Source organism: Panthera pardus, unplaced genomic scaffold, assembly GCF_024362965.1.
Source record: "Panthera pardus isolate Hobbes unplaced genomic scaffold, ASM2436296v1 HiC_scaffold_12, whole genome shotgun sequence".
Classification (NCBI taxonomy): Eukaryota; Metazoa; Chordata; class Mammalia; order Carnivora; family Felidae; genus Panthera; species Panthera pardus.
Genome location: NW_026526677.1, coordinates 9,611,511 through 9,626,680, shown reverse-complemented (window position 1 = coordinate 9,626,680; position 15,170 = coordinate 9,611,511). Strand labels below are relative to the sequence as shown.

General features: G+C 48.8%; 1 protein-coding gene across 1 annotated transcript in view; it reads left to right on the top strand.

Moving 5' to 3' along the window:
- Positions 1-9,785: 9,785 nt before the first annotated feature.
- The window catches only part of INCENP (inner centromere protein), a 28,614-nt gene continuing 23,229 nt past the window's right edge, over positions 9,786-15,170 (top strand). The window contains 4 exon segments of the mRNA XM_053899610.1: positions 9,786-9,905; positions 13,517-13,667; positions 14,063-14,176; positions 15,041-15,170. Of these exon segments, the coding sequence (XP_053755585.1) occupies positions 13,528-13,667; positions 14,063-14,176; positions 15,041-15,170 (384 nt within the window). The 5' untranslated portion in view covers positions 9,786-9,905; positions 13,517-13,527.

Here is a 15,170-nt window from a genome sequence, read left to right as displayed (position 1 = left end):
AGCTTGCCAGCAGGCCTCCAGCAGCTGGGAGAGCGGGACGAAACAGATTCTCCTTCACAGCCCTCTCGGGAGGGACCAGCTCTGGATCTCGGACGCTGGCCTCCAGAAAGGTGAGACAACACATTGCTGTCACTTCAGCCACTCAGTGTGTGGGACTTTGTCCCGGCAGCCCCAGCAAACTAATTCACACGGGCTTCACAGAGCTTTCTCTGCGAAACACCTTCCAGCGGTCAAATACACTTTGAATTGGCAGAACCAAAATGACGGGCCTTTTCTCCTGAGTAGCCATTTACTGCGACATTCCAAAATGTGAAAAGGATCCACGAACTCTGCGTTTCAGAATCGGTAGACGGTTGGGGCGCCTGGGTGGCGCAGTCGGTTAAGCGTCCGACTTCAGCCAGGTCACGATCTCGCGGTCCGTGAGTTCGAGCCCCGCGTCAGGCTCTGGGCTGATGGCTCGGAGCCTGGAGCCTGTTTCCGATTCTGTGTCTCCCTCTCTCTCTGCCCCTCCCCCGTTCATGCTCTGTCTCTCTCTGTCCCAAAAATAAATAAAAAACGTTAAAAAAAAAAAAAAAAAAAAAGAATCGGTAGACGGAAGGAATGTGGTCCAACGACTCACTGTGAGCAGGAATTCCTTATAGAATATCTCCTTCAGCCAGGGGCGGAAGCCAGGGCCGTACCCTCAGGGCACAGTGAAGGTAGGGCAGCTTGGAGCCAGACAAGATACTCTGTGAAAGAGAAGAAGATTGGGGTGCAGCAAAGAATTAATGCACCAGAGACCTTCACTAGTTAGAGTTACGGAGAGGTGCCCCTGATGGATCTTGAAGTGAGGGAAACATACTTGTCAGAGCAGGTACGCAAAGTCACACACGCACAGCAGATGGAAAGTCAGAGCAGCGAAGGCTGGCAACTCCTATCCCAGGGCTGTGCAGGGGACGATGAGCGATAGTCACCAAATTTCAAAGACTGTATTTCCTGTTCCACAGGAAAGGTTTTCTCTTAAGTGGAGTTGGATGCAGGGAGTATGACAGACCTCATGCATTTCCCCCCACCCCCCTTTTTTTTTTAAGGCTTTATTTTTAAGTAATCCCTACACCCAACATGGGGCTCGAACTCACAAGCCCCAGATCAAGAGTCAGACGCCCTACCGACTGAGCCGGCCAGGCGCCCCGGGACCTCACGCATTCCCAGGCCCATCAACCAGTCTCTCCCTGTAATAAACCGGGAGCTGAATGCCATTAGTCACTCATCCACCTCCCGTGCTGATTCCTTTAGCAGGACAGCCGTCAGATTACGCGTGGCTTCCACGGTGCTTCAGAGAAAGAACACATCTGACTGCCTCCAGGCTAATTCCGGCTGCTCAAGACCGTGGTTCCTCATCCTAAATCCTTCCGGAAAGAGCGTCCGGGTATTTCACTCTGCGCCTCGCTTATTCGGGCGACTGCACAGATAACACACGAGGATTTTAGTCTGATGGGGTTTATTCTTCACTGCAAGGGAATCAGCAGGCACTCTTCTATGAATCTTCCTTCTGCACATTGTTTTTAGAACGAGTGAGTCCGCCAGCCATCATCATCTTAGGGCAGCAACAAAAAAGAGCGAGCGTCTGAGACCTCAACGCAGAGGCTCCCCAGATAAAACACACAGCCCAGAGGACTTCCTCTACCAGCCATGAGGGAGGAACAGGGCAGCATTTGCCTTTCCATCTTAAACAAGAGTAGAACGGGACCGCCAAATATAAGGCACCTCTTTTTTTTTGAGAAACAGAGGGGGAGACAAGGTGTGAGCGAGGGAGGGGCAGAGAGAGAGGGAGACACAGAATCCGAAGCAGGCTCCTGGCTCTGAGCTGTCAGCACAGGGGCTCGAGCTCACGGACGGTGAGATCATGACCTGAGCTGAAGTCGGACGCTCAACCGACTGAGCCACCCAGGCGCCCCAAGAGTGACTGTGTTTTTTAAAAAAATATTTGGTTTATTCAAGTTCGATGTTAAAACCCTCGTTCTTCTCAAAGTTTTGAAGTTCATTTTACATGTATAAAGCTAGCAAATTTTAGGTATTTTACAAATATTTTTAAGTTTGCTTCTTTGTTTTATTTTATTATATTTGAGAGAGAGAGAGAGAGAGAGAGAGAGAGAGAGAGAGAATCTCAAGCAGGATCCATGCTCAGCACGGAGCCCAACATGGGCTTGATCGTATAACCCTGGGATCATGACCTGAGCCGAGATCAAGAGAGCTGACGCTTAACTGACTGAGCCACCCAGGCACCCCAATTTGTTTATTTTTAAGTAATCTCTACACCCAATGTGGGGCTCAAACTCACAACCCCGAGTGAAGAGTTTCATGCTCTACTGACTGAGCCTGCCAGGTGCCCCTTTTTTTTAAATATTTTTTTTTTAGGGGTGCCTGGGTGGCTCAGTCCTTTAAGCGTCCGACTTCAGCTCGGGTCATGATCTCACAGTTCAGTTCGCAGGTTCAAGACCCGCATCAGGCTCTGTGCTGACAGCTCAGAGCCTGCAGCCCCTTTGGGTTCTCTCTACCCTTCCCCCACTCACCTCTGTCTCTGTCTCTCTCCTTCAAAAATAAATAAACATTAATAAGTTTTGAAAAAATATATTTTTTTTAGCTAGCAAATTTTAATAATTCCTTTTAAGGTCTCATTTACAACCTCGGCTATACTCGTTCTAATGTTTTCAGTTGCATTCACATTTCTATTCATTTTAGTTTTTTAAAGAACTTCGATAGTCTACTTGAAGAAACCATCCCAGGCATTCAGTTGAACCATATGAAACTGCCTTTTTCGCAGGGCAAAACACAGATGAATAGTAGTGATTTTATGTGATTCAAACCAATGTGTGTTCTTCCACATACAATGCATGTAATTTATAAATAGGGAGTCGAAGTGAAATTTGCACGAAGCTAAACAGGCAAGGAAGACTTTATTTAAGGCTACTGAAAAAAGAGAGAGGCTATCATACAATTAAACACAAGTCGGGAGGGTGTGTAAGTGCTGGGGTGAGCTGGTGGAAAAGTACCGAAGGGCATTAGCAGGGTGGTTGATCCATGGGTCATGTGTGGCACATTGAGTTACTCCTGAGTTTGCGAAGGTTTTTCTCCGCGGTTAGGCCATCTGTGTTTGCTGAGACCCGCTGAAGTTAGACACCTGTCCCCTTCCAGAGACTGGGAAAGGGGAGCGCTTTCTTTCATGATGGTTATATTTCAAAGGAATGCCTCCTAGGTCCTTGAGAAAGACATTCCTAGGTTGTAAACCTGGCAAAAGCCTTTTTAAAGAGATTTCCATCCACTTCAAAGGGGCAGAGAAACAATTTACCCTTCCAAGTTGTCTAAAGAAAGTGTTCTGTGAAAAGGGAGATGGGGATCTAAAGTCAGGAAGAAGCCTCAAGTTGACTCAAGCTGAAGGGGAATATTTAAGGCCATCTTGGTTGATGGTGAATCTTATATTCTCTTAGATAATCTAGTTCTGGCATATGCATTTTGTAGGATTCCAGCTTAGAAATACAAATCTACATTAATTCACCAATTGTACCTTTTAAATCAGGATCGGCTACCGGAATCGGCTGGTTTCTCTTAAACGTTTCAAGTTCTTGCACTAATCGATGCACAGATTATTCTTTTAAAATGGCAAGAATAATACGATAGGGACCCCGGCTGGATTCTTGCCTGTGACGTTGATGGGACTCTCCAAGTCTGTAGCAAGGACTCCCTAACTTAAAGAAGGGGCTGGCTGTGTAGCCCCCATTCCTGAGACTGTGGTTACATGTTACCCAATTATTATGTCTGGCCCTGAAAGTCTGAGATCCTGTAGCCAGACGGCACAGTTAAACCAAGCCCAGGCCGAGGTGGACACAGTTCCAATGTTGCCATCTTGCATGGGCTTGCATCTTGCTCAGGCTGCTCCTTGCAGCAGACCAAGTTGTGATTTTGGCAGGCATTCAGAGCTCAATTTGTGTCTTTGCCTACAGCTTCTACCCCCAGAGCCTTTCAGTGTAGGTTAGAGGCTGCATATAGCCCAGCTGTCTTCACATAAAGAAACACCACCCACATGAAGGGTGTAAAAAGAAAAACAAGACTTTCTGAGACTTTTAAGAAAGTCCATTTTATATTCTCCTAGATTTGTCCTGTATGTACTTTTCTTTCCCTTTCTTTCTTTCTTTCTTTCTTTCTTTCTTTCTTTCTTTCTTTCTTTCTTTCTTTTTCTCTTCCTTTCTTTCTTTCTTTCTTTTTCTTTCTTTCTCTTTCTTCCTCCCTCCCTTCCTTCCTTCCTTCCTTCCTTCCTTCCTTCCTCTCTCTCTCTCTCTTTCTTTCTTTCTTTCCTTTCTTCTTTCCTTTTTAAAGCTTGTTTATTTATTGTGAGAGAGACATGGGGCACCTGGGTGGCTCAGTCGGTTAAGCGTCCAACTCCGGCTCAGGTCATGATCTCACAGCTCGTGGGTTCGAGCGCCTCATTGGGCTCTGTGCTGACAGCTCGGAGCCTGGAGCCTGCTTGGGATTCTGTGTCTCCCTCTTCCACTCCGTCTGCCTCTCTCAAAAATAAACATCAAAAAAAAAAAAAAAAACCTTTGAAAAATGGGCAAAGGACTTGAATGGACATTTCTCCCAAGATCTACAAACAGCCACCAAACATATGGAAAGATACTCTACATCACGATCGGGGAAACATATATCCAATTCATGGCATACCACTGCACACCTGTTAGAATGACTATTACAAGAAACACAAAAGGTAACAGGTGTTGGCAAGGATATGGAAAAAAGGGAACCCTGGTGTGCTGTGGGTGGGAATGTAAACTGGTGCGGTCACTGTGGAAAACAGTATGGTTCCTCAAAAAACTAAAAAATAGGTCTACCTTGGGGTGCCTGGGTGGCTCAGTCGGTTAAGCATCCGACTCTCAGTTTCAGCTCAGATCATGATCTCATGGTTCGAGGGACCAAGCCCCCAGTCAGGCTCTGCACCAAGAGCAGATTCTCTCTCTCTCCCCCTCTCTCTGTCCCTCCTCTGCTCATGCTCTTTCTCTCTCTCTCAAGTAAATTTAAAAACTTAAAAAAAAAAATAGGTCTACCTTGCGATCCAGCAATCCTGCTTGTGGGTCTATATCCAAAGGAAATGAAGTTATGATTCCAGAGGTATCCGCACTCCCATGTCCACTGTAGCCTTATTCGTAATAACAAAGATATGGAAACAACCCAATGTCTGTTAATGGTTGAATGGATGAGAAAATGTGGCATATGGGGCGCCTGGGTGCCTCAGTCGGTTGAGCGTCCGACTTCAGCTCAGGTCATGATCTCACAGTTTGTGGGCTCAAGCCCCACGTCGGGCTCTGTGCTAACAACTCAGAGCCTGGAGCCCGCTTCGGATTCTGTGTCTCCTCCTCTCTCTGCCCCTCCCCTGTTCACGCTCTGCCTCTCGATAATAAATAAACGTTAAAAAAAAAAAAGGAAAAGAAAATGTAGCATATATAGGGGCACCTGGATGGCTCAGTCCATATGCATGTGACTCTTGATCCTGGGGTTGTGAGTTCAAGCCCCACATTGGGCATAGAGCATAAATTAAAAAAATAATAATAATAAACAAAAACAATATTAAAAAAAAAAGAAAATGGGGTATAGAGAGAGAATGGAATATTATTTAGCTTTATAAAAGAAAGCTATCCAGGCATTTCTAACAACCTGGATGAACCCGAAGGACGCGGCACTAAATGAAATAAGAAAGACACAGAAAGACACACACCGCATGACCTCACTTATATGTGGAATCTAAAGTAGGCAAACTCACAGAAGTAGAGAGTGCATTGGTGGTTCCTCAGGGCTGTGGAGGGGGAAAGGGTGAGATGTTGTTCAAGGAGCGCAAAGTTTCAGTTACGCAAAGTGATTAAGCTCTGGAGAGCTAATGTATGGTTATGGGAACATAGTTAGCAATTCTACTATATTGTGCACTTGGAATTTGCTAAGAAGGTAGATCTTTTTTTTTTTAAATATTTATTTATTTTTGGGAGAGCGCAAGTGGGGGAGGGGCAGAGAGCACGGGACAGAGGATCTGAAGCAGGCTCTGTGCTGACAGCAGGGAGCCTGATGTGAGGCTCAGACTCACAAACTGGGAGATTGTGACCTGAGCCAACTGACTAAGCCACCCAGGTGCCTCCTAAGAGAGTAGATCTTAAGTGTCCTCACCACGAAAGAAAAAGAAAGAAAGAAAGAAAGAAAGAAAGAAAGAGAGAGAGAGAGAGAGAAAGAAAGAAAGAAAGAAAGAAAGAAAGAAAGAAAGAGAGAGAAAGAAAGGGAGAAAGAAAGAAAGAAAGAAAGAAAGAAAGAAAGAAAGAAAGAAAGGAAGAAAAAGAAAATAACCATGTGGGGTGAGGCATATGTTAATTAGCTCGGCTGTGATTACTTCACAACGTGTAAATATATCAAATATCATGCTGTACACCTAGAATATATGTTTTATTTCTCAACTATACCTCAATACAGAAACAAAGATATACCAAAAAAATGGATCATAGTGGATATTAAATTGCTATAGCATTTTGATGTCATTAGATACATTTGAAAGGGTGATGCGTGAGTTTTAGAAAATTATATCCTTTACAACCATTTTAATGGTGAAAATAATTTTAAGGTCAATTTAAAGAATGTGTACCTAGGTTTTAAAATGGTCTTAGCGGATGTTAGAATAAAACTATTCAAAGACTTTGTCTCTCTGGTCTAGAGACCTGGAACTATCAGTTTCCCCCGCGGGGCAGATGTTAAGAGGGCTTCCTAATCTCACAGAGAATCCACATTTCAGGCCCCACCTTTGTCTCCCAAGAATCTGGCAGTGGAGGGCTGCAGTGCTCATCAGGGTGGAGGCTTCCTCATTGCTTTCCAGAACATTCCATCACAGGCATCTTCATGCTAATCTCTACCTATGACTTCTACTTTATTTCACTGTCAGAAATCCATCTCTAATATACCAACATTCTAATGATATAAATATTGTCCATCATACTGTAAACTCCACGAGAGCAGGGTTATAGCTGCTAGGCTCACTGCTGGGTCCTCCGCACAGTGCCTGGAACACAGCAGGCAGGCAAAAAAATTATTAAATTGAAATAAGAGGGGCAGCTGATTTTGTAGGGGAAGGTTTTTTTTTGTTTGTTTGTTTTTTTTTTTTAAGTTCATTTATTTAAGTAATCTGTACTACATTCAACGTGAGGCTTGAACTCCGGACCTTGAGATCAAGAGTCACGTGCTCCTCTAACTGAGCCAGCCAGCCGCCCCTAAAGTTATTATTTTAGATGTGCAGTATTGGAGATATGGGATACCAATTCAGGTAAAGCCCACGAGTAAGTCTAACTAATTCATTTTTTGCAGGGTAGCCTTTCTGTGATTTGAAGTTTTTTAAATAAAGCTCTTTTCTCACATCTGTCCTTAAATAAGTCTTCCTACAGAGGAGGCAAATTCTTCCAGAGAGACACAAGGTTTGATTCCAGTTTTGTTTTTTTTTAATTTTTAATGTTTTATTTATTTTTGAGAGAGAGAGAGAGAGAGAAGGGAGACAGAGAGAGAGGGAGACACAGAATTTGAAGACAGGCTCCAGCATCTGAGCTAGCTGTCAGCATAGAGGCGGATGTGGGGCTCGAACGCACCAACCGTGAGATCATGACCTGAGCCCAATTCGGACACTTAACCAACTGAGCCACCCAGGTGCCCCGTGATTCCAGTTCTTTTGCTATGGTATCTCCACAGGTTACTTATCCTCTTGTTTCATCAGTTAAAATAGAAAATTCTACAGCTTGTTGGGAGGAGCTAATGCCTAGAAAAGTGCCAGGAACAAATACTGTCACAGAGTGGGCGTTCAGGAAACGGTAGCTTGGAGGTAAGGTTTAGCTGTTACTATCCTGGGTGTTCTTCCCTCGGTTTAACTCCACCGGGCACGGTTCCAGGGTAGACACAGGCCTCTAGGGCTGGGCAGAGCAGAACAAGGCTTCACTCCCCCGTTCACACACTTTCCTTCCACGTTCACACCTCTCAGTTTGCTTTAACAGGATTTGGGGCTTGACACGGGCAGTGCAGGACATCTCTGAAGGAGGCTAAAGTAAGAGAAACGTGGGAGCCAACAAAGCATCCGGGAGTGGGGGGGGGGGGGTAATTATCATTCCCCTGTGAAAGGAGACAACAGAGCTAGACTGGAGCGGAATACATTCCATCAAGAAGGGTCGAAGAAGGTTCAGAAGAAAGTAATGCCACAGAAACGTAGGAACTGGAAAAAGATGACCCAGCTTAACCCTTCTCTCTTTTTTTTTCAATCTTGGTCAAAACATATAAAATGTACCATCTCAACCATTGTTTTTTAAGTTTATTTATTTTGAGAGACGGAGCACAAGTGGAGGAGGGGCAGAGAGAGAATCCCAAGCAGGCTCTGCACTATCAGCCCGATGCAGGTCATGACCTGAGCTGAAATCAAGAGTCAGACGCTTATCTGAGTGAGCCATCCAGACGTTCTCATCTCAACCATTTTTAAAAGTTCATTACAACATCACTATAAACCCATTGTGCAGCAGACTCCTCTAATTATTTTTAATCTTGCAAAACGGAAACTATCTCTATTGAATACTTCCCCTTTTCCCTCCCCTCCCCAGCCCCTGGCACCCACCACTCTACTTTCTGTGTCTAAGAGTTTGACTGCATGAGACCCCTCTTACAATCAGAATCATGCAGTATTTGTCTTTTTGTGACTGGCTCGTTTCACTTGGCAAAATGTCCTGAGGGTTCATCCATGTGGTAGCCAAAGACAGCATTTTTCTTCCTAAGGGATGAATAATAATCCATTGTATGCATATGCCACATTTTCTTCATCCATTCATTCATCAGTTGATAAACATTTAGGTTGCTTCCACCTCGGCTAATACTACAATGAGCACTGGCATATAAATACCTCTTCCAGATTTAACTGCATTCTTTTACAGGTAATGGCAACCCTGACTCAGACTGACTGATTAAAGCAGAGCTTCACAACAGTGGCAATATTGCCACTGGACAATTTTTTTTTTTTTTTTTTTTTTTTTTGCGGGGAGTGGGTGGGTGACCTGTCCTATGCAATATAGGGTGTTTAGCAGCATGGCCAGCCTGTACCCAGCAGACGCCAGTAGCCCCACCACCCGCCCCCCCAAAAAGAAAGCGTATTCATACATTGCCAAATGAGGGTGGGACAAAAGTGCCGGGGTTGAGAACATTGCTCCAAAGAAACACTGAGGCCATTATAGATGGGACCCAGTCTGCTCCCATCCAAGAGATGGCAGACGGCTCTACAGAAATACAAAGTCCGGTGCGATTTACAAAGCATTTGCTTTTTAATTCTCAAAAAGGGCAGAGGGCAAAAGGATGTCGTGCAGCACGGAGGAGAAAGCTAAAGTAAGAAACTTGCAAAGCCGAAAGCTCCGGCGACGCGCACGGATCTAAGGTATCGGCCCGGCGGGGCCTCGCAGGGCATGCTGGGGCTTGTAGTTCCGGCGTGAGAGGCGCTGGACGCGCATTCCCCACCCAGGGTGACTTCCTCTGTCGGCCGCCCGCCGCCGCTCCCGGAAGCTGAGCAGGTTAAAGTTTCAACGCTTCCTTTCCCCGCCTCTTAGTCCCGCAGACTGCCAACCCGAGTAGCTAATAGGCGGCCGGGCTGGAGCTTTCTCTTATCTGATTGGCCTAGAGTTTTGTAGCGTCGAGACAAACTTACTGGGGATTGGTCGAGTCTTCAGTTTTGAAATTCGTAGGTTTCGCCGCGCTGTAGCGCCCCATCCCTTCTCCGAAGCGGTGAGCCCTGGAGATCCGGAGCCGAGGGTCTGGGCCCGCGGGAGGCTCTGCTGGGGTGGCCGCCGGACTTGGATCAGAGAAGCACTTAGGAGACGCGGTACAGTCGAGTGAGTGCGCGCGGGGCGGCCGGCGGGGCTGGGGGTGGTTGGCGAGTTTTTACCCTCCCGCCAACTCTGGACTGGGGGCGTGACACCCCCGGCCCTTTGCCCCGCGGCCTGGGAATGGACGGGTCACCTCTTCCAAGTGGTGACCTGCCTTGGTCCTGGGGCCTGAGATGACCCCTTATCCTCCACCTAGGTCACGAGGTTCCGAAAAAGTAATCCCCCGCGCCCACCTCCCGGGTGCCTAGCATCCTGTTTTGTGCTAGGAAGCCTTTTGTTGACCTGGACGCGCAGGGAGCGCACACCAACCGGGAATTATGCCCGATGACATTTCTGTACAGTTAACCCACGCTCCACACTTCCCCCCCCCCAGCTGAGCAACGTTTTAAATTGACCATTTCCGGAGGCCAGTGTTGCCCCTCATTTTGTCCCTCCCCAGGGACGTTCACCGTCAGCGGTTCAGTACCATCCGGCGGCCGTGGCCTTTCCTGCAGGCCTTACCTTTCAGAGACTGAAATCGAGGAGGTGCTATCGCTTGTGGTTAAGAGCACAGTTTAAATCCAGGCCCCGCCCCTGACATACTAGGTGACTTCGACTTAACTTCTCTTTGTCTCAGTTTCCTCATTTGCACATAGGTATCCTCGAGGTTGTAGTGAGAGTTAAATGGGATGATGCCCCACCTGAGTATGGAGACAGGACTCCGTGGAACAGCTGTTTATGATCATGACCATTTCTCACTAAGGTGTGGTAGACGGTTAAGTCTCCGACTTCCTGCACCTCAAAAAACAGGCATTGCAAAGGAGGCCGGTGGAGCCTCTGGTCTGGTGTGGGGTATGAGGGAAGTATTTGGGGAGGAAAGTGAGCTCCCTTCTCCCTTGGTGGGATGTTGGGTGTTCCTGGTTTGTGCACACAGGTTCTTAGATTGGCCGGAGATTTTTTGCTGTTCGTTCTTTACAGGAGCCTCCTTGATATGCTGATCCCTCCTTTCTCAGTCACCTCTTTTCTAACTTACGGTGACCGTTTTTATTGTATTTGTTCATGTTTTATTTATTTTTGAGAGAGAGAGAGCTGCCCGTGCACATGAGCGGGGGAGGGGCGGGGGTGGGGGAGACAGGATCTGAACCAGGCTCGGCACTGACAGCACAGAGCCTGATGTGGGGCTCGAACTCACAAACCATGAGACCATGATCTGAGCCGAAGTGGGTCGCTCAACAGACTGACCCAGGTGGCCCAGTGACCCTTTTTAAATAGCCAAGCTGAGGTCTCTAAGGACAAACTTCCCCATGGAAGAAGCCCAAACACTTTTTTGCACTTTGCAAAAGAAGCTCTCATCAACTTTGCTGTTTTGAACAAATACTTAAAAGGAAAGAAAGATAGCAGTTGTTGCTTGTTGTAGCTCTTTAGTGAACCTTGGTCTGGGTTTTGGCTTCCTTAAAACAATTTTCTCTTTCCTGGCCTCCAGCTGGGGTCCCGCACTTTGCCAGGGACAGAGCGGCTGGGGGGGAGCGATGGCAGCAGAGAGGCCATGCCCGTGATTGGCTGGCTTCAGAGCTGTCTCTGTCCAAAGCCTCTGCCGCCCTGCCCAACTGGCCCTGCCCCAATTAGCGCTGTCCCTGGCATCTAACCTGTGTATGGCATGCCCTAACGTGTATAGAATGAACTCTTTTGGTGTCCTTGTGTGTATGCCTGGGAGAAGTACCTGTAGGATGTTTATTTCTAGGTGTAGAGTTGACAGATGGAATTGATTTCATTTAACAAGTATTCCTCTCATGCCAGGCACTGTGCCAGGCTCTGGGCTTTCAGTTGCAAGCAAAACAGACCAGGGTTTGCCCTCAGGGAGCAAATGTTTAGTGGGCAGAGACAGGCTGTAAGCAAAGAGATACACAGTCCCCCAAGTGCTATGCACAGAATTGAAATTGACGGATGGGATGGTGAGTTGCTGAGATCCAGGTGACGAGTAAGCTGTGCAATTAGGAGACAGAAGCTTCCAGATACAGGGCAGACGTTGGCTTGAGGAACAAAGGCTAGTGTGCCCTGGAAATCAGGCCTCCAGAAGTCTTGTGAAGCTGCCACAGGACCTGGCATTAAGCTCTATAAGGTGGCAAGGGATCAGTGACTTAGCTCCTCCTTCCAGGAGCTTCCATCTTAGGTGAGAGGCTGAGCTCTATCAGCCTGGTTCTTGATTTTCAGGGTGTAGGCCAGGGTGGTGGGTCACTGCCAGGGCATAAGATATGCAGTCTGTTATTATGGCTGATGACACATATTCATTCCCCTGTGGGGATATTTAACTGAGCCCCTGCTGTGACTGTAATGAATACTTCTTCCTCTGGGGGTGGGGTGGGGGCTTCAATGATGATTTTATAACAACAGCCTTAAGGAGGATGCATGAGTTGCTGGTTTGGGGTTTTTTTGTTTTTTATTTTATTTTTTTAATGTTTATTATTTTTGAGAGAGACAGAGACAGAGAGCAAGCAGGGAAGGGGCAGAGAGAGAGGGAGACACAGAATCCGAAGCAGGCTCCAGGCTCTGAGCTGTCGGCACAGAGCCCGATGTGGGGCTCGAACTCACAGACCACGAGATCATGACCTGAGCTGTAGTCGGCCTCCCGACCAACTGAGCCACCCAGGCGCCCCTGTGTTTTTGTTTTTTAAGAGGACATTGGTTTTGGGGCACCTGGGTGGCTCCGTTGGTTAAGCGTCCGACTTTGGCTTGGGTCATGATCTCACTGTCTATGAGTATTGAGCCCGAGCGTCGTCAGGCTCTGTGCTGACAGCTCAGAGCCTTGGAGCCTGCTTCGGATTCTGTGTCTCCCTCTCTCTCTCTGCCTCTCCCTGGCTCACACTCTTGTCTCTCTCTCAAGAATACATAAACGTTAAAAAAAAAAAAAGAAAAAAAGGAGGATGTTGGGTTTGTAGATTTTGTATTAAAAATAAGACGTTGCTTATCTACTCCCCTCATGCTCTCTCATCCATTTCTAAGACCTTTCAGCTCAAGGGAGAGGGTTGTGGGGACTCTTAGGAGACGAGCGTGTCTCTAGACCCCTGCTTTCTTACCAACTCCTTTGGAATGCAGAACCCTGTGTTCACTGGCCTCTTGAAGGAGCAGTTGGAACCCATGTTCTTTGGCCTGATGCCAGGGGTCAGCTTGTGTGTAGCTCAGGGTGGCTGTGTCTGGCCTTTGCCCACCCCCACAGGTAGTAAGAGGAGAACCCACAGGCCTGTGTTTGGGCAGGTAGAGAGGGGTCCTGTGCCGGCTGCAGTTTCTCCTTGATCCAGGAGAGCAGGTGGCCATGTCTTGTCATTTTAAGCCCCCGAAAAGGCCACTTGTAAGGACTGTTGCTACCAGAATTGGCTGGGAAGTGTGGACTTCTGGGGGCAGCGTGCTGTGGGTGGGCGACGAGCATTTTCTTTTTTGCAAAACTGACGCCGGTGGGTTGGCATTTGGAATTCTGCATCTCTGGGTGGAGGGGAGGGGCTGTGGGCAGGAAGGGGCTCTGATTCAGGTACTGGGTGGTTGTGGTCGTCGGCGATGGGCGCTGCGGCCCGGCAGGCCCTTCCCCTGCACTGGGTTCCAGCCCCCAGCCCTGAGCCCTTGTGCCTCTTGTCTGCTCTCACCAGACAGAGCCACCATGGGGTCCACAGCCCCGGGGCCCATTCACCTGCTGGAGCTGTGTGACCAGAAGCTCATGGAGTTTATCTGCAACGTGGACAATAAGGACTTGGTGTGGCTCGAAGAGATTGAGGAGGAGGCCCAACGCATGTTCACCAGGTAAAGGCAGGGCCGAGCTGGCAGGGGGCGCGGTGGGGACACAGCAGCCTGCTTCCCCACCTGACTTGCAAGACAGACAGGCTGCCGGGCTTTCCCCCAGAGTGCCTGGTGCTGGGGGCCGCCCTCACGTGATGGGAAGGGGAAGGAGAGGTGCTGAGCTGGCCCTCAGGGTGGCGCTGCGGACCCTTGCCTGGTTAGCCTTGCTCCCCTCTGCGTCTCCGGGAGGAAGCCCTGCAGGCCTGGCACGGGGCTTGCAGGTGGCCTAGGAGACCTTGGTGCTGGTCATCCGAGCTTGACCTGTCACTGCCAGGAAAGGGCTGGGGCCAGGCTGGGTTGGGGAAGTGGGCTGGCGGTTCCCGGGCAGCCATGAACATCACTCGCCTCGTACCAAACAGTGAATTCAGCAAGGAGCCCGAGCTGATGCCCAAAACACCTTCTCAGAAGAACCGACGGAAGAAGAGACGGGTTTCTTACATTCAGGATGAAAACAGAGACCCCATCCGGAAAAGGTGGGAGGAGGGTCAACTAGGCATGTTGGGTCTGGAGGCTTGGAGCCCGCCAGGAGACTTAGATCCGCAGGTGTTAACTGGGAGCAGAGGCCGGCGGGAGTAGTAGTGGGTACCCTGTGGGCCACGCTGAGGGGTGAAATGCCCCAAGGAAACAAAGTGTGACCCAGGACCGTGGAGTCCAGAGTGTGTGTGTGTGTGCGTGTGTGTGTGCACGTGCGTGTTCATGTATGTGTGTTTGGGCCTTGGAGTTGGGAAGGATTTTTCAGAGGTGGGAGAAGAAAGAGAATCCATCCTTCCGCGTGGGTCAAAGCAGCCAGAGGTATGGACCAGGGGCTCTGCCTGTTGCTGCACTTGATAACGTCCGTGGAAATGGCCGTGGGCTGCGGTGTACTGGGGGAAAGAGGCTGGGTCTTGGGGTCAGGTGGTCCAGGGTACGCATTCTAGCTCTGCCCCTGCACAGCTGGATGTCCTCGGGTTCATTTTCTACCTCTAAGCCTTAGTTTCCTCATCTCTAAGGTGAGGAGGATGGTCCCTGCCTCTCAGGGCCACCTTGTGGAGGAGAGCCTCCAGTGAGATGCTTGGCACAGTGTGACCTCAATCAGTGGGAAGTTTGTAATGACTTTAGTCTTCCCAGCAGTTCTGTGAGGTCTGGTAATATCCCAGTGTATAGGCGAGGAGGCTCAGGCTAAGAGAGGAGCGGCCACGGGTCTCGGCTGGTCTTCTGCCTCCAAGCCCTCCGGTTCCTACTCCATGTAAGCTAGTGGCTCCTGGGGAGACTGGTGCCCCCTGCTCGATTTTCGGGGGGGGGGGGGTACCCCTTGCCCCGTCGGGTTGTCTCAGCCTCTGCTCTGCTGCCTCCAGCAGGTTGTCCCGCAGAAGGACCCGGAGCAGCCAGCTGAGCTCCCGGCACCTCCGCAGCAAGGACAAGGTGGAGAAGCTGGCCACGGTGGTCGGCGAGAACGGCTCCGTCCTGCGGCGGGTGACCCGTGCTGCG